This window comes from Mirounga leonina, unplaced genomic scaffold (assembly GCF_011800145.1).
Source record: "Mirounga leonina isolate KUSES-001 unplaced genomic scaffold, KU_Mleo_1.0 Mir_53, whole genome shotgun sequence".
Classification (NCBI taxonomy): Eukaryota; Metazoa; Chordata; class Mammalia; order Carnivora; family Phocidae; genus Mirounga; species Mirounga leonina.
Window position 1 is genome coordinate 85230011 of NW_023270807.1, and position 25914 is coordinate 85255924.

Sequence of the window (25914 nt, forward strand, 5' to 3'; positions counted from 1 at the left end):
GCCTGAATTCCATCTCCGACATCTTGGTTATATCTGCATCCATTTGTAAATCTGCAGCATAAGTCATAATCTCTGAATCTTTCCTATTTTGGAGGCTCCTCCTCCTAGTCATTCTGTTGATGGGTGTTTGAGGGAATGTATAGAGTCCAAATTATTGACCAGAACCCAAGCAAGATGCACCTGTTTTCTTGGGACCTTAGGGTTGCTGGCCTCTTGTTTTCCCAGCCTGTCTTCTGTGGGAGGGGCCTGCTGCGCTGTTACTCAGGCAACCCTGTTTGGGCGGAGTTGCCCTGCACCCCTGTGGTGGGTAATGGGCTCAGCGGGAATCAGTTTTGGGGGCTTTTGTTCTCTGGCGCCTTTCCCTGGCGGCTTTCCATGTCTCTTCTGTGAGTCAGGGCAGAAGAGACCATTTCCAACCCTCTGCCTCAGAGCAGAGAGACCTCAGTCTGTTCTTCAGTGGGCTCTCCAGGCCACACTGTCTCCGTTTCTGTCCGTGCTGCTATAAACTGCAGCGTCCTGGGTTGTGCACCCCTCCAAAGCACTCCCAGTCCTGCCTCCAGGTCGGGGCACCTCTCTGCCGTTTGTGCTTCTAAAACCACCAGCCACTCCCAGTTCACGCGCATGACCCTGCCGCTCTGGGTTTCCAACCCAGGGGCTGCAGTTCGGAGGCGTGACCCCACCGCTCTGGGTTCCCGCCCCGGGGACTGCCCTAAAGTCCTTTCCCCGCCGCTACCGGTCTGCGAGTCTGTGCCCGTCCGCAGCGCACGAGGCTGTCGCTCACCGGCGGTGTAGGATCCCCACGTCCAGGCACCCTCCCGCTGCCATTTATCCTCTGATATCTGCCCGCGGAATCACGGCTCCCCGCTTTGTACCTCGAAACCAGCCACCTGCGATATTCTATTTGTAGAGATCCAGATCTTCTTACATCTCAGGCTGGTTTTGTGGGTGCTCAGAGTGGTCTGGTAGATATCCAGCTCAATTCCGGGGACCAGTTGAAATAGGGTCCCCTACTCCTCCTCCATCTTTCCTCTCCCCCTGTGACATCTCTTTTAAACAGACATGAAGCATTTTTTTTTCTCCCTTTCTTTGCCAGGGCAATCCTGAAAGTGTGCCCATGGAAGGAGATCATGGTCATCTCCTAGGTCCTTGCCCTAAGTGGCATGGAGGGTCCTTCTCAAACACTCTTCCATGCAGGGCCATAACTAAGACAGGCAGAGAGGCTCCGCTCCGGCTCCTCAGACGTCTATCTCTTGAAATCTGATCAAAGAAAGCAAAGGCTGAACTCCAATGCAGAGCTTCGGTTTCCAGCCCAGAGGCCCTTCTCTGACAACCTTACTCTAAAGTAGTAACAGGCACACAGGATTTGGTGTCAGAAGACCCATGTGTCAGATCTAAAGTTCGAATAGGAGAGAGATTTAGGTGAAAGGGCATAAGTAAACTATGGCAGAGGCGGTTAAAAAAGATGATGTATAAAAAAAAATCTTTTAACTCATGATAATAGTATCATTATTGCTCTCATTATAACAACTTCTTAAAATAACATACCCATGAAACAAGTTGTAGATGCATTATTTAATGTATTTAACTTGGGCCTTCTACACCATGCAAATAAAGAGAATATTTGTTGCCATCATCCACAATCAATACTTCTTTTTTTAGTTCTCCATAACCCTCCTGTTGCCTTGGATCGCAACATCACATTTATGTAGAAAAATGAACCCCAAATTTCCCATCACAGCCTAAAGATGTCTAAAACCACAACTCCCTTCCATATTATAGGTTCCCCTTGTCTTTAAAGTTTTGCCATATAATGTGAGCCACAACATTGCAATCCTTTGTCATAATTTCAAAGATTTAATGATGCCAGTCTACCCTATCTGCTCAAAGAAATTTATCATTCATGATGCCAGTCTACCCCATCTGCTCAAAGAAACTTATCATCCTGAATTCCTCCTACCTCATAATGTCTCTCAGGAGCAAGTTGACTTCCACTGAGAATGATCTGTGGGAAAACATAATGTGTTGCAAATGTGCCACTAAGGGAAAATTCTTCAAACCTGGTAAAAGCTGACCCCACAGGCTCCCCACAAGTTCTCAGGTCAGTGGTTTGACACTTCAGTAATGTGCATATCTATGGAGGCAAAGGAGAGACAGAGGTGGTCAGAAATCTTGGAAATATTTTCTCCACAAGAGACACAATCTCAAGGAATAGAGGAAAATTTGTTAGGTTGTATCTGTCAGGGAGAAAGAATTTCCTGTCCCCTTCATGGTCCTTCTATCCAGACTAAGAACTGAGTTGACATGAGACAGATTAACAGGAGAAAGTCAAATTTAATTTTGTGCTTACGGGGAATCCACACAGACACGGAAATTCCAAAGGCAGTCAGGCCAAATGAGGTACATATGTCATTCTGAAGTAAGGAGAAAGGCTTAGGGGTCTGGGACTTGAAAGAGAAAGAATGCGATTCACAGGAAGATGGAAAAGAATAAAACATTTGGTAAACAAATGTTTGCTGAGCCACTCAGAAACAAAAGACATAGACAACTTTGTTCAAATAGGCCTTGTGGGGTTCCTCCCTGTCTGCCACTCCCACTTCATGTCATGACATAGTTTTCTATGGTGATAGATCTCCTCCTGGAGCAGATCCTCTATCTCAATTCTTTTTAGGCAGTTGTGCGGGAAGTAAGGAGGTTTTTCTGAATTTGCTAGCTTTTGATTGCTTTTTATCTCACAATAATCTTCATGCCAAAGTGGCTCATCTTGGGGTGGCCTGCCCTTGTTCCCTACACCACTGAAGCAGAGTCTTTTCAAACTACAGGTCATTAGTGAATCCTAAAATCAATTCAAGGGTCAAGATTAAGTCTTTTTTTTTTTTTAATAAAGTGAAAAGCAATAAACTAGGTTTTAAAAGTCAGAGTGCCATTGCTCATAATTAGAGCTATTTCTTTTTTTTATTTTATTACTTTTTAAAGACTTTATTTATTTATGCCAGAGAGAGAGAGAGCACAAAGCAGGGGGAGCAGCAGGCAGAGGGAGAAGCAGACTCTCCACTGAGCAGGGAGCCCGATGCGGGGCTCCATCCCAGGACCCTGGGATCATGACCTGAGCAGACGCTTAACCGACTGAGCCACCCGGGCATCCCTAGAGTTATTTCTGATGAAGGATAGTTGGAAGGAAGGCAGGCAGGGAGAAGGGCCCCACCCTAAGAGGAAACCACACTTAAGAGGATTTTACACTGGAAGGAGCCCTCCACCCTTTCTCATGTGACAAAAACCTGATTGCATGACAGGTGCAGGGAGGGTTAATCAGATTAAAACAGCCCACCAACAATCCTATAAAAACGCCTAGACTTAGAAACACCGGTGGCAACCCTTTCGGGTCCCCTCCCTCCTCTGGAGCTTTGTACAATCACTTTGCTATCCCTCAATAAACCTTGCTTTGCTGCCCATCACTCTGTCTGGTCTACCTCTTCTTCATTCTTCAAAGCAGCATGACCAAGAACCCCGGGCACCGATGGAAAAAAATCCTGTAACATTTCTAATTCTAATTTGAATTGATTAACAAAATATTTGTTTAAAGCAAATCTATTATAATTCAGTCACACATCTTGACTGCACTGCATTGTGATGGGAAATGATGTTCTTATTCTGGATGCCAGTTGAAGGCAGTCTGGAACACACAGCTCTAAAGCCACCTGACATAAAACGAGAATGCAAGGAAGTTGCAGCTTTTTAAACTTGAATCTGGCTGGCCGAGAACGAATCAATCTGCTTTATGTTTTACTTTGCCGCCAAGAGAAGTAATTCTGTTCTTGCTAAAACTAAACAAATAAAGCATTCTGTGGGGGAAACTTTAGTAATCAATGTTAGCACTATACCAATTAATTGAATCCAGCACAATTTTTAAAGAAATGCAGTGATGGTCTAGTAAAATTAAAAAAAAAAAAAAAAAACTAACCAAAAAATCCATTCTAACACACGGAAGCAATTTTTACCTGTAAGTAATATTGACCTTCTACTGTGTGCAGTCCATCAAAACCACCTAGTGCATACATCTCATCTGTTTGCTTCTCAGACATCTTGTAAGTTAAGTGACAACACAGGTCTTTCTGGCAAACTGTGTAATTTCCCGTGTTTCTCTTAAGCTCAATGAAGGTGCGCTCATTAAAATAAATCATTCCCAGAAAATTTGACTGCTCAGACAAGAATGGCTTGATGCTTCTGGCATGAGCACTCCAGTCAACAGCTACAGGGTAGCTGGGTTCACTATGGGGCCGGGACTTCAATTCTGAGAGCATCAGTTGGCCACTCTCTGTTTCCATGTCATAGTGATACCCTTGGACAGCTTCCGGTGTGTAGAATCCACTCCCTACAGAAGTGGACACAAAGTCACACAAATATTGGTTCCAAATTTTGCATGGTCTCAAACCAACGGAATCATTCCCATGAGAAACTAGATACAACTTTATCAAAGCATAAGCACTTTCAGGATAATCAAGGAGATAGCTTGTTGCACTGACATAGTTCCAATCTGACTCCGTGTCCTCCATAATTATCTGAAATTATCAATTGACTTGGGCGGCTTCTCTTTTTTATGTAAACTACCCCCTTTTAAGCCAACTTAACAACAACTAGATAATTCCCCTATCTAATTTATTTGTGTTTAAGTTTCTTCATCTGGATCAATGAATAACCAAGCAGTTAAGAGGGGAGCCTGCATTACCTTGAACATGGATGCTACGAAGGATAAATTCTAAAGACCTGCTTAAGTTTAAATTGATTTTATCACCTCAACAAGATTTATTTCAATACGACTAATGGATGCTGGCTGAAAAGTTCTTTAGAGCTGGCCTTGGTTTTTTTGTGTTGTTTTGTTTTGTTTTGTTTATGTGACTTGACTTTCCTTTAACTCCAATTTTCCCTCATATGAAATTGAGATAATAATGTTTACCTCCTTCTGTACTCATAGGGATAATGTTCCTTAAATAATGTTGGTACAGAAAGCCACGCTATCATTAATTTTGTGACATTAGAGTTAATAAAAGAATTATTAAAGAAAAATGTGGCTTGAAAAGCAATGAAGACTTCCTGAGACTGTCATGGCCAGTTGGTGCAGGACAGGTGTGAGTTACCTGTCATGTGCGTGCCAGTGTTGTGGGTATTCGCAGCAAGCAGGTTGACTCTCATGGCTCTGGCCCATGCGGAGTGGAAGGGAACAGCCAAGAGAAGGGGCAGTGTGTTGTACCACGCCACGGGGTAGAGAACGCTGTCAACATGAAGATCATCCACCACCACGATGGCCGGGTCATGAGAAAAAAATGTCAAAGCAAGTGAAAATGCCAAACTTCCCAAAGGGAGTGTCAAAAGTCACAAATTCTGGATCCTTGGGGAAATCAAATTGAATTTCGGGTGCAAAAAGATTGTACTGTCAACAAAAAGCAAAGAAGGGGAAAATAAGTAAGAAAACTGCCAAATAGAGGTGCCCCATATCCATAAAATTTTTCCCCTCCATGCTGATGTGCATATTTAAAACAATTACACATAAATTTGTATAAATCACACCCACTATGAGTTTTATTACCATGACGTTAATCAAAAAACTTCAGTTTTCCGCAACTAACGAATGAAATCATACCTACAAATGATTTTCAGAAAGTGCATATTTCTGTCTTAATATCACAGGTTGAAATTTTGAACCTTATAAATTTCAGGCTTTTTATCACTTTTGTTCTTTAAATACCAACAGCACTGCCAGTGTGACGTCTAATAAAATTAACTTTGCCATATCTCCCTACAATACTGGTGGGTTTATATAACTGAAGTACATTTAAAGTGAATTTTGACAATGTAATAGCTAAACCTTATTAATCAGTAAGCCATTCATGATTTTTCCAGCTTGATTATTCTCCCAAACTCCACTTTGCCTGGGTTCAGGAGTACTTGCTCAGGTTTAGATTAGGCTCGGTGTGTACATATATGTGTTCTGGACATACTCTTTCCCCTTCAGTGAGGATTACTGACTCCTCCCCCCTCCACTCAGGTGGTAGCTTATCCTTCCTCCTGCAGTGATCAGCTTAAGGAAGGCATGCAGCCTAACTGGAGTCAAAGCATGATGAGGCTTTTGCAGATGTTCTAGGAGTAAGACATACACTCTTCCTCTGGATTTTGCTGCTATAGAACGCTATAGGATATAAGGTTTGTGTTGGGCACTATGTGGCCTCTAAAAGGACAGCCTGAGTAAAAGCTGGAGCAAGGGCTAAGAGAGCTAGAAGAATGGCTGACATCTTTAAAGCCTCTGAGGGATAGACCACATCTGAAACTATTTCCTATGATTTATAGTTTTTCAGATACATAAGGAAATTCCATGGGGTGTTTTCAAGTAAATTTCATGTGGGGTTTTCTATTGTTGCAATCAAAACTGTCCTAATAGGGGTACGTGGCTGGCTCAGTTGGTAGAGCATACGGCTCTTGATCTCTGCATCATGAGGTCAAGCCCCACGTTGGGCATAGAGCTTACTTGAATTAAAAAAGAAAAGAAAAGAAACAAGTCCTAACGGAATGAATGACTGACCAAAGCTTCGTATAAAATGTTAACAAATTGAGCCAGAAAACTAATCCTGGTATTAAATCATGGATGAAACAGCATGTCACCCTCTTTCTCAGAGACTATTAAAATCCTTGTGAGACTATTATACCACTGTTTCAATATTCTGCCATATTCTATTTTATGATTAATTCAAACTCAGGACCCTTATATGAGACCAAAGTAAATGAAAGCCCCTGTTCAACTAAAACATAATAATTAAGAAATGCATTCATTGCGATTGTCTCACCCACATTCAACAGATGAGTCTACACGCATACCACAGACAAACAAAAGAAATTCTCACCTTATGATAGCGTGCCACCACTTTTCCCTGAGAATCAAACACCACATCGGTGTTGTACTGGTAACGACCATCAGGCGGACACTGAGGGTCACTGGCATTGCATGACTTCTTGTCCCCAATATTTGCCACAATGGAGATAGAATTGTCCTTGGTCAGGCAGCTGAGGCTTTCTTGCACCAGGGTGTAGCCAAACCTAATTTAATAGATATTGCCTTAAACTTACTATACTTCAGTGATGCCTAATCTTCCAAAATGATACTTAATTTGCCCGTTAGTTAGAACACAAGCTCTAGGTTAAGAATCAAATCAGAGAAGACCTAAAATTTCACAAGCAATATAATCTTCATCTTTATGAAAACTAATCTTTTATTTTGTTTATTTTTTATTGAAGTATAACTGACACACAATATTACAGCAGTTTTAGGTGTAAAAAAATAACATAATGATTGGACTCTATACATTATGCTGTGCTCACCACAAGGGCAGTTACATCTGTCACCATACAACTCTATCACAATACCATTAACTATATTCCTTATGCTGTGCCTTTTATTCCATGACTTATTCATTCCATAACTGGAAGGCTGTACCTCCCGCTCTCCTTCACCCAATTTGCCCAGCCCCCCAACTCCCCTGAAAGCTAATCTATTTTAATGTGCCAGATTCTCAACTGCAGTGTGAGACTGAAGCACAGAAAAGAAGGTGGAGGAAGAGGAGAAAGAAGAGAAGCAAAGCTTTCTCTCATAAAGTGCTTCCAGGCAATTAAATGAAGGACTTGAAATATAACACGTTCTTCTTCTTCTTTTTTTTTAAGATTTTATTTATTTATTTGAGAGAGAGAGAGAGAGAGCAGGGGGAGGGGCAGAAGGAGAGGGAGAGAGAGAATCTCCAGCAGACTCCCCGCTGAGCACAGAGCCCAACTCAGGGCTCAATCCCACAACCCCAAGATGATGACCTGAGTGGAAACCAAGAGACAGATGCTCAACTGACTGAACCACCCAGGCACCCAACACACTCTTCTAATGAGGAGGACCTTTCTATAATTCAAGCCATAGTCTTACTAGGAAGCAATAAATAGTTGGTTCTATGTCAATCATCTTCTATAGAGAACAAAGGTGACATTATGTACTTGAAATATTTCAGGAAGGAAGGAATGGAGGGGGGGGGAGAGAGGGAGGGAGGTAAAAGAGAGGGAGAAAAGGGCTTCACTATGCTGGCTCAGTTTCCTCATCTGTCAGTACAACATAATAGCTTCCTTCCTGCCTTAGAGGGTGCTCATGAGAAATTCATAATCTTAAATTCATATCTTTCAATAGTTACCCTGAATGTAAATGGGCTAAATGCCCCAATCAAAAGACACAGGGTATCAGATTGGATAAAGAACCAAGACCTATCGATATGCTGTCTGCAAAAGACTCATTTTAGACCCAAAGACACTCCCAGATTGAAAGTGAGGGGGTGAAAAACCATTTATCATGCTAATGGACACCAAAAGAAAGCTGGGGTGGCAATCCTTATATCAGACAAATTAGATTTTAAACCAAAGACTATAATAAGAGATGAGGAAGGACACTATTTCATATTTAAAGGGTCTATCCAACAAGAAATCTAACAATTGTAAATATCTATGCCCCTAACATGGGAACAGCCAATTATATAAGCCAGTTAATAACAAAAGCAAAGAAACACATCGACAACAATACAATAATAGTGGGGGACTTTAACACCCCCCTCACTGAAATGGACAGATCGTCTAAGCAAAAGATCAACAAGGAAATAAGGACTTTAAATGACACACTGGACCAAATGGACTTCACAGATATATTCAGAACATTCCATCCCAAAGCAACAGAATACACATTCTTCTCTAGTGCCCATGGAAAACATTCTCCAGAATAGATCACATCCTAGGTCACAAATCAGGTCTCAACCAGTACCAAAAGATTGGGATCATTCCGTGCATATTTTCAGACCACAATGCTTTGAAACTAGAACTCAATCACAAGAGGAAAGTCGGAAAGAACCCAAATACATGGAGGCTAAAGAGCATAAAGAATGAATGGGTCAACCAGGAAATTAAAGAAGAATTTAAAAAACTCATGGAAACAAATGAACAAGAAAACACAACTGTTCAAAATCTTTGGGATGCAGCAAAGGCAGTCCTATGAGGAAAGTATATAGCAATACAAGCCTTTCTCAAGAAACAAGAAAGGTCTCAAACACACAACCTAACCCTACACATAAAGGAGCTGGAGAAAGAACAGCAAATAAAGCCTAAACCCAGCAGGAGAAGAGAAATAATAAAGATCAGAGCAGAGATCAATGAAATAGAAACCAAAAGAAGAGTAGAACAGATCAATGAAACTAGGAGCTGGTTCTTTGAAAGAATTAGTAAGATTGATAAACCCATGGCCAGACTTATCAAAAAGAAGAGAAAGGACCCAAACAAATAAAGTCATGAATGAAAGAGGAGAGATCACAACCAACACCAAATAAGAACATATTATGAGCAACTCTATGCCAGCAAATTAGATAATCTGGAAGAAATGGATGCACTCCTAGAGGTGTATAAACTACCAAAACTGAACCAGAAAGAAATAGAAAGGAGAGGGACCTATAACCACTAAGAAATTGAAGCAGTCATCAAAAATCTCCCAAGAAACAAAAGCCCAGGGCCAGATGGCTTCCCAGGGGAATTCTACCAAACATTTAAAGAAGAATTAATACCTATTCTTCTGAAACTGTTCCAAAAAATAGAAATGGAAGGAAAACTTCCAAACTCATTTTATGAGGCCACCATTACCTTGATCTTCAACAAAGCAGGAAAGAATGTCCAATGGAAAAAAGACAGTCTCTTCAACAAATGGTGTTGGGAAAATTGGACAGCTCCTCTACAGTTGATGTTGAGCTAATCTTTGAATAGAAAGGACAGATTTATGACTATTGCTGCAAAGCATTTCTTTTTCCTTCCCCCTCAGGAAAAACAGGGCAATATTGTTAACATTGCTATTCATTAAGACCTTCAATAAAACTATCACATATTTTCTTTTCTTTGTCTTTTTCTTTTTCCTTCTTCCTTCTTCCTTCCTTCCCTCCTTCCTTCCTTCCCTCCTTCCTTTCTTTCTTTCTTTTTGATAAATAATTAAGTATTTTAATATCTTCTGTTAGTTCCTCATGGGTAAAGCTCAGACGTGTCAGTATTCTAAATGATAGTATTTAAATACACAGGGATGGCCATGTGGCCCTCTATTATCTCCCTTAGAGATAAATATTAGTAGGGAAGAAATGGTGGCTTTTTTTTTTAACAAATATTACCATTATATTAAATATTGGATTTCTTCTCTTATAACTCAGAGCTGAAAGCTTACCATTTGAATAAATGTCTGCAAGACTCGAATAAGTTAAAGTTTCATTGGTCACCTACCTTCCCAACTTAAAATAATTCATCTGAGATTAATTATCAGGCTTTGGGACATCTTTCCCCTAGGAACATCAGCTTTATCAGCCCAGGCAAACAGTGTGAATTTTAGTGTCAGCCTCTTGAATCATTGCAAATAATGAGTCCTTCCTGCTCTGGAAAAAAAACCCATAATCAAGTAAACATTGGATTATAGTTGTGTGGTTACTGTAAACACAGACCATGCAACACTCAGAGAATATTTTTTCAAAGGTGAAAATCCTGGGCGAGACTGACTCACATAGTAGAGCTCCTACGTTGCAGCATCGGACTTGACTGCTTTTTGGGAAAAGCTGACATTGTTTAAGTTCTTCTACAACCTGGATTTCAGATCTCAGTTAATGGCTTTTAGTTCTCTAATTTTTCAGGCCAAAGCCCTTGGAGTTATACTTACTTTTCTCTTTGTCTCTCCCTCCACACATGTTCAATCGGGAGACCTTTTGCTACCACAATCCTGGTCCAAGCCACCATCATCTCTGGCCTGGATTATTCCAATACCCTCCTACCTGGTTTTGGTACCACTACTTCTGCTTTTGCTCAACAGGAATCAGAATGATCCTATTAAAATATCAAACTGTGTCACTACTCTGCTCAAAATCTTTCAATGGCATCCCACTTCACTCAGAGTAAAAAGCCAAGTTCTTGCAACGCCTAGAAGCCTCACTATGATCCAGCCTCCTGTTACTTCTAACATCAACTCCTAGTAATTTCCCCCACGTTCATGTGGCTCCAGTTGTGTTGGTTTCCTTAGTGTTCTTCAAGCATATCCCCAGGGGCTATTCTGCCATCAGTATCCTGAGGAAAATTGTCTCCTATCTGGCCAACCTGCATTTAGAATTTCCCTTTCTACTCCCATCTACTCTATCTTCCAAACAACTATCAAAGTTGTTTTTTAAAACTCTTTGATTCATCATATTATCCTCTAAAATCCTTCAATGCATCTTTTTGTTAGTTTCAGGATAACGTCTAGACTTCCTTTGTGCTTCAATGATCTGGCCCTTGCCTCCTATTTTTATTGTTTCTCCTTCCTCTTCCTCCTTTACTCTTCTCCTCCCCACACCCCCTCCAATATGTTGTACTCTTTTTATAGCATGCTATTCTTCCATGTCTTTGTACGCATGACGAAGTCTACCTAGAATGCCCTGACTGATTTACCCAGCTGGCCCTTCACATCTTTGTCTTCCGAGGTAAAATGGACCCATTCCTGGCCCTTATATTGATCACAGCATTATCATTCTATGACTTTTATTACAGTGTTAAATGAGATGCTTGAAAATGCTTAGCACAGTGTGAGGCATTTTCTAAGTGTTCAAATTTGGATTACTATGGTAATGAATGATGGCACTGATAGTGATGCTCTGTCTTCTAGACTGTGATCCTGAAGAAACAGAACTTTTGTGCTATTCATTATCACCATCCAGCACGAGGCCCCCTGACATATAGTAGGCATCCAAGAAGTTCTTTGACTTAAGATCAAAGAGACATATACAGGATGTTCAGAGAAACTTTATTTATAATAGGAATTAATAGTAATAATAATTGTAATAAATAAATAACCAAAAATTAGAAAACCTAAGCATCTGTTGAATAGGCTAAACCACAGAAAAAGGTCCAAGGACAAAGACCGTTGAAAACAATGATTCAGAATCAGCTAATGTTGCTTCTTGGTTCAGCTCGTTCCTAAGAAATCATATAAACACCTGCTTGCATGTGGCCACAAAGCCTGTGTTCTCACAGATGTGCATCCAAAGCTCATGGTCCCCACAGTCCTTGTGATGTGAAGAATATGGCAGGTCAGAGGAAGTCAGACGATGGGCCTTTTGCTTTTTTACCATTGGCTGGAGGAGAGGCCCTGACAGGATGCCTGAAACCACCACTGCCCCCCCCCACACACACACATTGTTTGTTACTACATCATGGAGTTTACCCAAGATTTCAGGGCAATTATGCTCACCATATTCATCTGTAGGAGAAAGGACACTTGAATATTGTTTTCACCAATGTACCAGACAAGATGCAACCAGGAAAACAGAATCTACACCAATTATTTTAAGAGAATTTAACATAGGGATTTGGTTAAAGAGGTATTTGATGAATGAAGGACATGAAAGGAACCCTTGGGTAGCAAAGAGAACTACAGAAAGCAGCTACCACTCCTGCGTTTGTGACCAGAGGGAAGAGAGGCTGTGAAGGGTTGGAAGCTTTCCAGAGGAGCCTGTGGAGCTGAGAGCCAGATCCTGAGAGGCAGATCCCCAGGGAGCTAGGACTCTAATCTCTGGAGAAGGCAATGGCTGGTGCTGGTAGTTTTGAAGAAAGGCAATGACACTGGTTCTGTCAGAATGGGAACAAACTGAAAATTAGAGGCATCTGCTACCCGAACGAACTACAGCCCCTGGGTGGATGGGACAATTGTGATAGATGAGCAAACAGAGTCGCGTCGCCTCTCTTCCAACCTTCCGTATTCCTCTAGTGCCCCCTATCGGCAGAGTGTAATAGGGAGCCAGGAGGCAAAGGAGAAACAGGTTTGCCTAGCCCTACCGCACCATCACGAAGAATGGAGAAGCGAGGGTTTGGAGCTGAGTGACAACAGCTTAATAACTAGCACATTCATATAACTGCACACCATACAGCAGTGAAAATGCGTGAAATTAGAGTGATGCTTATTTACATGGATTAAGCTCACAATTTCTTATATAGAAATAAGAAATGCAATGTATTTCTATGCAATAAATATGCATATATACATAGTTCAAAAAAATGCAAAATGGTACTAAGCAGGAATATGTACATATGTAATAAACTACCAGGAGGTCATGGGAACGATCTAGAAAAATCTTAGGATAGCGATTTCATCCAGAGAAGGGACCAGGGAAAAGAGGAGAATGTGACTGGAAGGGAACACAAGGGGCAGCCTGCTTCACTGCATAAACTGGGCAGTGGGTACATAGGTGATTGTTATGCAATCCTTTATAATTTCTGTGTGTCTGAAACATTTTCATAAATTTTTTTGAGACAGAGAGAGAATGTGTGATCTGGCTGTATTCAACAGCAGGAACTCTACGGGAAGTGTATGAATCTGGTGATTGGAAGTAAATTTCCAAGGAAAACATGGACAAATGCAGTTTCTTTCTGTCTCTGTTTCTGTCCTATCTCCCCCACCCCGGCCCCCCTCACTCCTGTGTGTGTGTGTGTGTGTGTGTGTGTGTCTTTATCCCTACTCCCTCCCCCCAATTAGGAGCCAAATACCTTCCCATAAATCCCAAAGACTATGAGCTTCTTGAAAGATGAAGAAGCTTTTTTGTTTCTAGGTATCAGGGATTCAAAGAATAGTGCATGTTACTCTGCACAATAAGCATCTGTTAACCAGATGAGGGATGCCACTTCCCTCTTTACCATGTTCCATCCAAAGAAATTTTAGACTCTTACCTAACTTTCAAAGTCGCTGTTGAAAATGAATGTTTTTTTTTTCAGTTCTCCTTGATTTCTTTTAGGTAAACTTGAAAAACTAACTTAGTCTAACATAATAATCAGGGTCAACAGTTTAATAAAATGGTCTGCAAAATAGGAAATGCCAAAGCTTGGGAATAAGACTATTAAAATTTCTCTCAACATTTATTTTCCATATAAAAAATTTAAAAAGAAATTGAAATCTACTAGCATTTTAAAGAATTGATTGACAAAGATACTCCTTTTTCGGTAAAGAATTTATTTATTTATTTGACAGAGAGAGACAGCGAGAGAGGGAACACAAGAAGGGGGAGTGGGAGAGGGAGAAGCAGGCTCCCTGCTGAGCAGGAAGCCTGACGTGGGGCTCCATCCCAGCACTCTGGGATCATGACCTGAGCCGAAGGCAAACGCTTTACCGACAGAGCCACCCGGGTGCCCCCAAAGGTATGCTTATTAGGTCCATATGTCAAAGGTCATGGGTCACAAATGGTCTCCAAGGTACCCTGAGGGGAGAGTAAGATCCCCTCAGTTTGCACAGGATGACAACAGATTCCTCACTAGTTCGCCCACATTCAGTGCACTGTGCCATCCTGCAATTTACTTGGGCCTGGCTCAGTGGACTGACCAACTAGGCTACTGGATAATTAATTAACACTTACAGAATAGAAGAATAGCTTAAAATGATTCTTGCGAAGAAAGTGCATTTAAAATGATACTAATAATACAAATATAATCTCAAAAACAAGAAAATTGAAGAGCTAACATTTCTATTCCTAGTCTGAGACACATTTTTGAGGAGAACATGAAAGTTTAATTATATATGAAAAGAAATAGTCAAAACCCACAAAACTATAGAGAAAACTTTTTGAAAGCCATGTGTTTTACTTATAAATACTTATAAATAAAATATATATATATATATATCGAGGACTCATGTTAAAATTTTTTTTCTAATAGGGATCAAAACATTTGAAAATCATTGCCTTAATATCACTCCTCTTGACTGATATTTATATTTTAACTGGAACTTCCCAGAGATAATTTCTCCACTCAGAAGATTCTGAGGCTACAATTTAAGATGCTTAAGAAAAATATGGGGGAGGAAGAGGATCATGCCCACTGACACGCACATCACATCTCCATTTAAAAGGCTAGGCTGGGGGCGCCTGGGTGGCTCAGTTGGTTGGGCGACTGCCTTCGGCTCGGGTCATGATCCTGGAGTCCCGGGATCGAGTCCCGCATCGGGCTCCCTGCTCGGCAGGGAGTCTGCTTCTCCCTCTGACCCTCCTCCCTCTCATGCTCTCTGTCTCTCATTCTCTCTCACGCAAATAAATAAAATCTTAAAAAAAAAAAAAATATTTAAAAGGCTAGGCTCTCTCCCTACCCCACTTAGTGTAAAATTATGGCATAAGGTTGTTTTATTTATTTTATTTTATTTTATTATGTTATGTTAGTCACCATACATTATATCATTAGTTTTTGATATAGTGTTCCATGATTCATTGTTTTTGTATAACACCCAGTGCTCCATTCAATACGTGTCCTCCTTAATACCCATCACTGGGCTAACCCATCCCCCCACCCCCCTCCCCTCTAAAACCCTCAGTTTGTTTCTCAGAGTCCATAGTCTCTCATGGTTCATCTCCCCATCTGATTCCCCCCCTTCATTTTTCCCTTCCTACTATCTTTTTTTTTTTTTTAAACATATAATGTATTATTTGTTTCAGAGGTACGGTCTGTGATTCATCAGTCTTACACAATTCACAGCACTCACTATAGCACATACCCTCCCCAATGTCCATCACTCAACCACCCCATCCCTCCCACCCCCCCCCCACCACTCCAGCAACCACCATTTTGTTTGCTGAGATTAAGAATTCCTCATATCAGGGCTCCTGGGTGGCTCAGTTGTTAAGCATCTGCCTTCAGCTCGGGTCATGATCCCAGGGTCCTGGGATCGAGCCCCACATCGGGCTCCCTGCTCCGTGGGAAGCCTGCTTCTCCCTCTCCCACTTCCCCTACTTGTGTTCCCTCTCTCGCTGTCTCTCTCTCTGTCAAATAAATAAATAAAATCTTAAAAAAAAAAAAAGAATTCCTCATATCAATGAGACCATATGATACTTGACTTATTTCATTTAGCATAATACCCTCTAGTTCCATCCATGTTGTTGCAAATGGCAAGATTTTGGGATTTTTTGATGGCTGCATAATATTCCATTGTATATATACATACCACATTGTCTTTATCCATTCATCTGTTGATGGACATCTTAGCTTTTTCCATAGTTTAGCTATTGTGGACATTGCTGCTATAAACATTGGGATGCATGTACCCCTTCGGATCGCTACATTTGTATCTTTGGGGTAAATACTCAGTAGTGCAATTGCTGGGTCATAGGGTAGCTCTATTTTCAACTTTTTGAGGAACCTCCCTACTGTTTTCCAGAGTGCCTGCACCAGCTTGCATTCCCACCAACAGTGTAGGAGGGTTCCCATTTTTCCACATCCTCGCCAACATCGTCATTTCCTGACTTTTTTAGCCATTGACTAATGGCTAAAATTGAAATGACTAATTTTAGCCATTCTGACTGGTGTGAGATGGTATCTCATTGAGGTTTTAATTTGGATTTAACTGATGCCGAGTGATGTTGAGCACTTTTTCATGTGTCTGTTGGTCATTTGGATGTCTTCTTTGGAAAAATGTCTGTTCATGTCTTCTGCCCATTTCTTGATTGGATTCTTTGTTCTTTGGGTGTTTGTTGAGTTTGATAAGTTCTTTATAGATTTTGGATACTAGCCCTTTATCTGATATGTCATTTGCAAATATCTTCTCCCATTCTGTTGGTTGTCTTGGTTTTGTTGACTGTTTCCTTTGCTATGCAAAAGTTTTTTATCTTGATGAAGTCTCAATAGTTCATTGGCATAAGGTTATTTTAGTCTTTCAACTCAGACTTTAAAGTAAAAATGTTATGATTGAACCTTAAACCTTTAAGAGGGTAATTAAATTAACTGGTGTAGAAAATAAAGAGAAAGATGATTTTTGTGATTTAATAAATAATAGGGAATTTACCTTCTATGAAACTGATTCATACAGTTTGGAAACATCTCTGTATCTTTTTTATATAAGCGGTACCCAGATAACAATCACCTATAATCTTTTGTATCGATGTTAAAACTACCTGTTTTTTTATATACAAAAAAACCTCAATCCTGCACTATTACAACACCTACATTTTTTCCAGATCATTTTTTTTTTGCTAAAATGCCATTTTTTTAATTGCTCACTTAAAAAAAATCTCTAGTAACATCGTATTTAGGGAATGAAAATCAAACTCTTCAATACAGCATTGCCCACTCTCATAACAGCTTCTGTTTTATATGCTCCCTCCCTCTTACCTATGGCAATGTGCCACCAGTATTCCCCCTGTATTATACACCACAGTAGTATTGTATTGATGACAGCCATTAGGAGGATATGTGGAGTCCTAGGAACTACATGGCTTTTTGTCAGCAGTATTTGCCAAGACATAGTGTTGTTCTTGACCAGGTAGCTGAGTCTTGCTTGTACTGGTGTGTGACCAAATCTAAAAGAAATTTTTTTCTTTTTTCAAAGATTGTATTTATTTATTTGAGAGAGAGAGAGAGCACAAGCAGGGGGGAAAGGACAAACAGACTCCCTGCCGAGCACGGAGCCTGATGCAGGACTCAATCCCAGGACTCAATCCTGGGACCCTGGGATCGTGACCTGAGCCGAAGGCAGACGCTTAACCAACTGAGCCACCCAGACAAATGAAATTTTAATTAAGGCATTTCAGTTAAGTTAGACAGAGACAGAGACGGTTAAGCGTCTGCCTTCGGCTCAGGTCATGATCCCAGGGTCCTGGGATCGAGCCCCATGTCGGGCTCCCTGCTTGGCGGGAAGCCTGCTTCTCCCTCTCCCACTCCCCCTGCTTGTGTTCCCTCTCTCGCCGTCTCTCTCTCTCTCTGTCAAATAAATAAATAAAAATCTTCAAAAAAAAAAAAAAAAGGCAGAGACAGAGAAATACTGGGTGATAATCATTTATATGTGGAATATAGAAAAGCTGAACTCATAAAAAAAAAAGAATAGAATAGTGATTACCAGGGGCTCAGGAGAAGGAGGAATTGGGGATACTGTTTAAAGGTACAACCTTGCAACTAGCAAACAAATACGTCCCGAAGATCTGATGTACAGCATAGTGATTACAGTTAACAATACTCTAGGATGAACTTCAAAGTTGCTAAGAGACTAGATCTTAATTGTTCTCACCCCAAAAAAGAAATAGTAATTATGTGAAGTGACATCAGTGTTAGCTAACACTACGGTGGTCCTCGTATTGCAATATATAGTATCAAATCAACACACTGTACGCCTTAAACTTATACAACGTTTCATGTCAATTATATCTCAATTCTTAAGGAGACATCTTCACCTAAAAATGCATTTTATCCACTTCATTCAGAAACAAACAATAGCCAGAATCTAAGTGTAAGTCAATTTACAATATAAAAACTATTCATGAAAAAGAACATAATTAAAAGCCACAAATTAAACTTGATGAATTTTTTCCACATCATAGCTATTGCTCTGGCAATTCCTTTTTTTTTTTTTTTAATTTTTTTAAAGATTTTATTTATTTGACAGAGCACAAGGAGGTGGAGAGGCAAGCAGAGGGAGTGGGAGAGGGAGAAGCAGGCTTCCCACCAAGCTGGGAGCCTGATGCGGGGCTCGATCCCAGGACTCTGGGATCATGACCTGAGCCGAAGGCAGACGTTTAACTGACTGAGTCACCCAGGGGTCCCTGCTCTGGCAATTCCTTATTCACTCCCCTGCATCGTTGATTGTCTCCTCTCCACTGGATCTTTCTGTCGACACATAAATATGCTCTAGTACTTCCCATCTTTAAAAAAATAAATTAAAGGGCACCTGGGTGGCTCAGATGGTTAAGCGTCTGCCTTCAGCTCAGGTCATGATCTCAGGGTCCTGGGATCGAGTCCCACATCGGGCTCCCTGCTCCTTGGGAGCCTGCTTCTCCCTCTGCCTCTCTCTCTCTGTCTCTCATGAATAAATAAATAAAATCTTTAAAAAAAAATAAATTAAAAACCTCTCTTGAACCCACAGACCCCTCTAAATATTTTCTCACCTCCCTCTTACAGCAAAACTTCTGGAAGGGGTTGTCCATCTTGCTGTTTCCAGTTTGTCCTCTCTCATTCTCTCTTGAAGCTCTCCAACCAGCTTCCCACCTGACAGCTCTTACTAATAATGCCAACGATGAGCTCCACATCTTACTTGATCATTCTTATCTGTAGTACTTGACACAGTTAATTACACCCTTTCCTGGAAACACTTCACCTTGCTTATTGGACCCCACTCTCTCACATTCCCCTTCTCACTGGCTGCTCTTCTCATGCTCCTCACCTCTCCTGAGTCTAAACATTGGAATTTCCTAGAATTCAAGCCTTAGATCTCTTCTCTTCTGTAACTTACTCCATAGGTCAACCTTTATGGTGCTAAAAAATCATCTTTGTGCTCAAACTCAGGTTTCTATCTCCAGTCCTGACTTTGTCCTTTCATGCCAGACTTGTATATGTAATTGCCAGGTTGACACCTCCACTTGGACGTCTAAAGGGCAGCTCTCACTTAAGATGCACAAAGTTGGTTTCCTAATTTGCATCCCAGATGCACTGTTCCTTCAGTGCTGTCTATATCTGTAAATGGCAAGTCCATGTCTCCAGTTGCTCAAGCCAAAAACGGGAGTCTCTCCTGATGCTTGTCTTTCTCTCATCCTCCCACAGTCTGGCAACAAACCCTGTCACCTTGACATCTAAAACATATCCATTCGGATCACCATACAAAATTCTATATAATAAGTGAGTTTATTTACCTCTACCTTCTCTCACTAAATATTCATAAGCCATGGTGGGGGGCGGGGCATAAACTTCATTTTATTAAGTGCTACATCTCCTATTTCTGCAATAGTATCTGGCACGTCATAGGTGTTCAATAAATAATGACTGAATGAATGAAAAGGTAAGTGAATTAAATGTGGACTATCTTGGGTGATGATGCAAGCCCCATTTTCTGTAAAAATTCATTCTTTCTACTGTGGGCTGTGACAGAGCTCTTTACTAACCATATGTAAAAACCTTTCCCCCAACCTTCACTAGTTTCCATAGCTGCTGTGATCTTTGACTAGTCCATAAATTTACAACATATGTTGTTTTTAACCAGAAATCCAGAACTCAGTCCTACCATGAGCTGTGAAATAAATGAGTTGTCCCAATTCTCAAAACTTCTATACAGGAAGACCATCCAGCTATTGACCTCTTTTCTGGCACAAAAGAAAATTTACAAACGCCATAGAGAGCATCAACTCAGGACAAGAAGGATGGGAAAATTAGCTGTCTACCATCACATCACCCAATATTTTCTTCTTTGAGTCTCTCTAGAGCTAAGAAAAGCTGTTTCCTAATAACCCTTATATAAATGTCAGAATAATCAGATATGCTTTAAAAAGTATGGTATTCATAATCCTCCATGAAAACAAACAAACAAAAAATGACAAAAGCATGAAAGTATGAGAGAGTAAGAGAGGATTTGACAGGAGAGAGAGAGTGTGTGCCAATATGCACTTACATGTACCAAATATTTTATATAGAAAGTTTCTAGATTATTTTTCCTCAGGAAAATTAGCTTTATGAGCCAAGGAAAACACAAAGTTTTAAAGCATAAGGTCTTATGATTCACAAAAATAGACATAGTGAGGTCTTTCTTTCTAGGAATTAGATTCTGGAACAGAAAGTCTCCCTGAGATTGAAGTATGGTACCTTCAGTGGAGACCTTGGAATATTTCCCAAACACAGCCCACTGTCCACTTCAGAAATTAATTTATTATTTGACTTCATGAGATTCTCTTCCACTTAGCTTCTAATCCTAGCCATAAATATCTTGTTCACATATTTTCTCCAAATTTAATAAAGCTATTCAATCATAAATGATTGTTAAATGGCATCTAAGCACAATTTTTTTAAACAAATGTCAAGGTAGATATAACAATATCATATGCCACATATGTGATAGTTCAGGATTTATCATTTTTGCTGTGGTGAACATGCACATTTTAGAGAATTACAGCATTTTTGCACAAACAATGAGTATAGTTAAAATATCTGTTGGGGGTCTCAGCATGGAATCCAATTCACCTGGGGTCCTGGAATATCCTCCAGATAAGGAAAAATGGTTTCCCTGGTAAATTTCCATCCATAAAGTACATCTTCTGGAGTCACAATAATTTGAGCATTCTGTTTGAAACAAGTGAAATCAAAGTTATTTCTTCATACGTAACATGGACAATTCAACGCTCCAGTCTTCTACTAGCGCTCCTTCCCATCCCATAAATTATGATTAGCAGAAATAAAAAGAATACCTGCCCAGCTGCCTGATTAATCACTCCCTCTAGAAATCTATACTCTTGTTCATAAGGAGTAGGACGTTGTCCTGAAGAACAAGTGTTTCTGTGTTGTTGTTGTTTTCAGACTTTATTTATTTATTTATCTATTTATTTATTTATTTGTCAGGGGGTGGGAGGGGCAGAGGGAGAGAGAGAATCTCAAGCAGACTCCCCACTGAGCACAGAGCCCAACAGAGGGCTCACTCTCAGGACCTGAGCCAAAATCAAGAGTCAGACATTTAACTGGCTGAGCCACCAGGCGTCCCACAAGTGTTTCTGTTTTATTTGGCAATATAACAGCATGTTCATATACTGCAGCTATAAAAGTACCCAGAGCACTGACGTGCAGAGTGACTAGGGCAAAAATTGACACAGAGATTTGAAGAGAGAAAGTGATCGTGGCCAAGGTCTAGTGAGTTCTAAAAGTGAAAGTACCATTAATTTAGTATTTATAGAGAAGGAAGCATTTATATAACATAAAACTTACTGCCAGCTAGCGGGGTCTTATTTTATAATCTTATGAATATTATGCCTGACCACTTTTGTGGAAAAAAATATTGCAGTTCAATGAATACAACCAGAAAGGATTACAAGGATTGTAAACATTTACTATTGGTAAGATTTGATATCAAATTCAAAAAAAAAATTCAAATATAATACAATTGTACCCTTTTACTGATAGAAAGAAAATAACTAACTCTCATGAGGAACATCATAATACAATAAACATTTCATTTATTAAATTACAAAAACTAACGATTTTTTTCTGTTCTGTTACATGATTTACATCATGTCTATTTTTAGAAGAGGAGGATGATTTTAAAATATTTGCTGCTAGGAAAATGTACTACAGTATAATATCAGGAACGAAGTTCACCCAAATTGATACTGACTTACCCATTAAAGACTAAGAACGTGTGCTCCATAAAAGCATGATTTTGTGCCTAGTTTATTCACTGCTGAATCCTTAGTGCCCAAAGCACTGATTGTGAGGTGCTGCTCTCTGCTGTCAGGCCAGCGAAGAAATCAAGGCCATTGCTTAGCCAGCCCCAGCCCTCAGGGAACTAAGCTTACTTCTCCCTCCCTCCCATTCCTTCCTTCCTTCCTTCCTCCCTCCCTCCCTCTCTCCCTTCCTTCCTTCCTTCCTTCCTTCCTCCCTTCCTTCCTCCCTTCTTTCCTTCCTTCCTCCCTTCCTCCCTCCCTCCCTTCCTTCCTTCTCTCCTTCCCTCCTTCCTTCTTCCCTTCCCTCCTTCCTTCAGAAGTAGATACAAGGAAGAAGTATCTCAGGCTGGTGATCATAAAGATAATCTCTATTATAACCCCGATAAGATATAACTTTCACTTTGCTAAAGACAAATTAATCATATAAAAGAGTTTTAAGAATACACATACATTATGTGACCTCTGATGCCTTCCTAGGACATCCATGTTCTCCCTTCCCTGATCCCAATCCTACATACAAGAGATTTTTCTAGTTGTTTTTTTAGGTTTGTTGTTGTTGTTGTTAATTTGGGCCTTTTAGTAAAAGTCATTCAAATACTTTGAGACAGTAGAGTAGCAACAAGCAAATAAAATTATTCTGTGTTTTCCTTCATACTGAGATAAAGTTCTGGGTGAAGGAAAGTTCTAAGAGCTATAAACATGTCTGCTCATATTTTCTGCTTTGAATAGTATTTTCTATTTAAGAATGACTTCTTACCTGTATCATAGAGAACTTGAGAAAAGAGTCAAGCCCTTTAGTGGAAAATGTGAGGGGATAGATATTTTTATGAATTTGTAGCAGATTGTACAATCAATTATTAGTAAGTGATTATACCATATATATATAGTTTGTATATAGTTATTATATTAATATAGGTCATTGGTATAATATAACCTATTCCTAGAGATTGTGAGTGCTTTTAGAGAGCATATAAACAAAATGCTCACACTTTATAAGACAGGAATCTGAGGCACAGAGAAGCAGAGTAACTTAGAGAAGGGTGTGCAAATTCTCACTCTTGATTCCAGAATCTTCCCCTTATATCTAAGATATCATGCATGTGTCTGTACTCTGATTTAATGTCTGCATCCAAGTGCCTGAACATCGGAGCCTTTTAAAGAACCCAATTTAAAGTGACCACCTTGGAGCACCTGGGTGGCTCAATCGGTTAAGTGTTGAACTCTTGATTTCAGCCAGGTCATGATCTCTGGGTTGTAAGATGGAGCCCCGTGTCGTCCACGCTCAGTGGGGAGTCTGCTTGAGATTCTCTCTTTCCCTCTCCATCTGCCCCTCCTTCCCCCACACTAAAATAAATAAATAAATCTTTTTAAAAAACAAAGTAAAATGACCACCTTCAGGACTCTCAAGCTTTTCCATCTCTCCAAGAATTATTTAGATCATGACCTACTTTCATGTGACTTAACTCACCAATTAATGATACTTCATTATCTCTTTTGCTTGGAAGCAGTCAGGTAAGCTGGTGAAGAAGATCCACAGTCTTTTCTTTTTGAGGGTAGGAGCAGAAACAGCCATATCTGTCTTTCCTGTCTTAGCGTCCCCAAGTTTCCTGGATGATTTTCTTCCTTTGTGGCTCTAAAAGAGAGAGATGGTGTTAAATAGGGTTTCTGGCTGGAGGGAGAAAGGGCCAATGGCTTCTGATGTGAAGTCAAGATGGTGACCAAGTTCCCTTTTTTCTCTGCAGCATTTCAAAATTGTTTCATTGAAATTGAGATGTGAGTAACAGAAGTAAAGGCATGGAAAACAGCAATTTAAATATAGAAAGATCCTTACGATATAAAGAAAAGGGGGATCATCTTTACAACCATTTGCTACAGAGGCAGTTGATACTGTTCTAAGTCTTTAGAATTCAATTCAAGACATAGAACTTTCAGGCAGCTCTTCCTGCCAGGGGTCCTGTCCCAGGGCTTTAATAAAAACTTACCTTTTTGCACTAAACCAAACAACTAACAAACAAAAAAACTTAGAACTTGCAGAGTTTAAATTTTCATGTTCATAAAAGTGATCGATTAAGTAAGGCTTAACTTCTTCAGTTTAGCTCAGTTATAAAATGTTACCTTGTCACAGGGAGCATTGATGAATCATAATTTACCATGACTAGTGCCTACTTGATAATTTACCATTTTGTGATTAATGGATTTAGTTACAAGGGTGAAAAGTCACAACTGATTCAAAATTATTTGGTCAAAGAATCACTATAAAAAGGGTCATAGCTCAAATATTTGTTTCTAATTGTGCATCCGATTGTCTCTTAGAACAGTGTTCAACTGGGGTAGGTTTTACTTGGGTAGTAAGGTAGAAGAATAGATGTGGTTTCTGCTTTGCACTCGCCTTCTTTGAACCTCTATCACTCACCTAAGAGTTGAAGTAATCACACCTGCTCTATCACCTTCACAAGGTTACTCTGAGAGGCAAAGACACATCAAAGTCCTCTGTAAGATTATGATGGGATCACAATAATTAACAAAAAGGAGCGACAATTGAGTCATGTAATGATCCTGACTGCTTACTATTATTCATTAAGTTTGCAAAACTACTGTTGTTCAGTTAAACGAATCTAGTCTACTTGGGGTACTTGCTGGGGAACTGCTGGGGAGGGAACGGGCCGGAAAGCACGCCCCGCCCCGCCCCGCAAGGCAGGTGCACATCCGCGGGGTGGTGGCTGCCCAGGAAAGGAGCCACGGAACTCAGCCACGGGAGGGCAAGGAGCAGCTCCAGGCTCTTACACAAGCTACGGGACCTCCGGGTCTGAGCTCTCTCCCGGATAGGAAATGATAATCAGTGAGTTAAGAAATAAAGTGTTGGGGCATCTGGGTGGCTCAGTCGTTAAGCGCCTGCCTTCAGCTCGGGTCATGATCCCAGGGTCCTGGGATCGAGCCCGCATCGGGCTCCCTGCTCAGCAGGAAGCCTGCTTCTCCCTCTACCACTCCCCCTGCTTGTGTTCCCTCTCTCGCTGTCTCTCTCTCTCTTGAAAAATAAATAAAATCTTAAAAAAGAAAGAAAGAAAGAAAGAAAGTGTTGGAAATAGCACGTACAATTATTGACAGCATTTCCTCAAAGACAGCAAGGATGACCCAACAAAGAGAAAGCAAGAAACAGAAAAATCAGGCCCTTCTCTTTTTTTTTTTTAAAGATTTTATTTATTTATTCATGAGAGATAGAGAGAGGCAGAGGCAGAGGGAGAAGCAGGCCCCCCGCGGAACAAGGAGCCCAATGCGGGACTCGATCCCAGGACCCCGGGATCACGACCCGAGCCGAAGGCAGATGCTCAACCGACTGAGCCACCCAGGCGTCCCTATCAGACCCTTCTCTTAAAACTACTTTCTCTTGATACTGTATGCCACAAAAAAAAAAAAAAAAAAAAGGAAGAGGAAGAAGAAGAAGATACTGTACCCCCAAAAGAACATGGTGAGAAAGAACAACGTTGCTGTCCTGCCCCTGCACTGGATTCTCGCATGTGTCCTTTGCAAGACGGTTTGAATCAGCCTCTGTGAAAGGAAATGGCAGCTTGAGCAGAACCAGCCTGAACTTGAGCAGAGCCAGTGGGAACTTTAACCAGCCCTCCTCTGGCTCTTCACTTGTGTGGGCACTCACCTCTTCAGACAGTTGATGCAACCGAAGCCAAGAGAGGGTCAGATAATAATGATGCAT

The 25914-nt window shown here is 40.6% G+C and overlaps 1 protein-coding gene across 1 annotated transcript; it reads right to left on the reverse strand.

Annotated features, from left to right (window-relative positions):
- Nucleotides 1–1131: 1131 nt before the first annotated feature.
- LOC118001370 (vascular non-inflammatory molecule 3-like) lies at nt 1132–25914 on the reverse strand. Its single transcript, XM_034991456.1, is given in 11 exon segments — nt 1132–1257; nt 1958–2131; nt 3996–4369; nt 5133–5316; nt 5318–5425; nt 6891–7087; nt 20988–21114; nt 21240–21274; nt 21277–21310; nt 21520–21672; nt 25858–25914. Coding segments are annotated over 11 exon segments (1569 nt in total).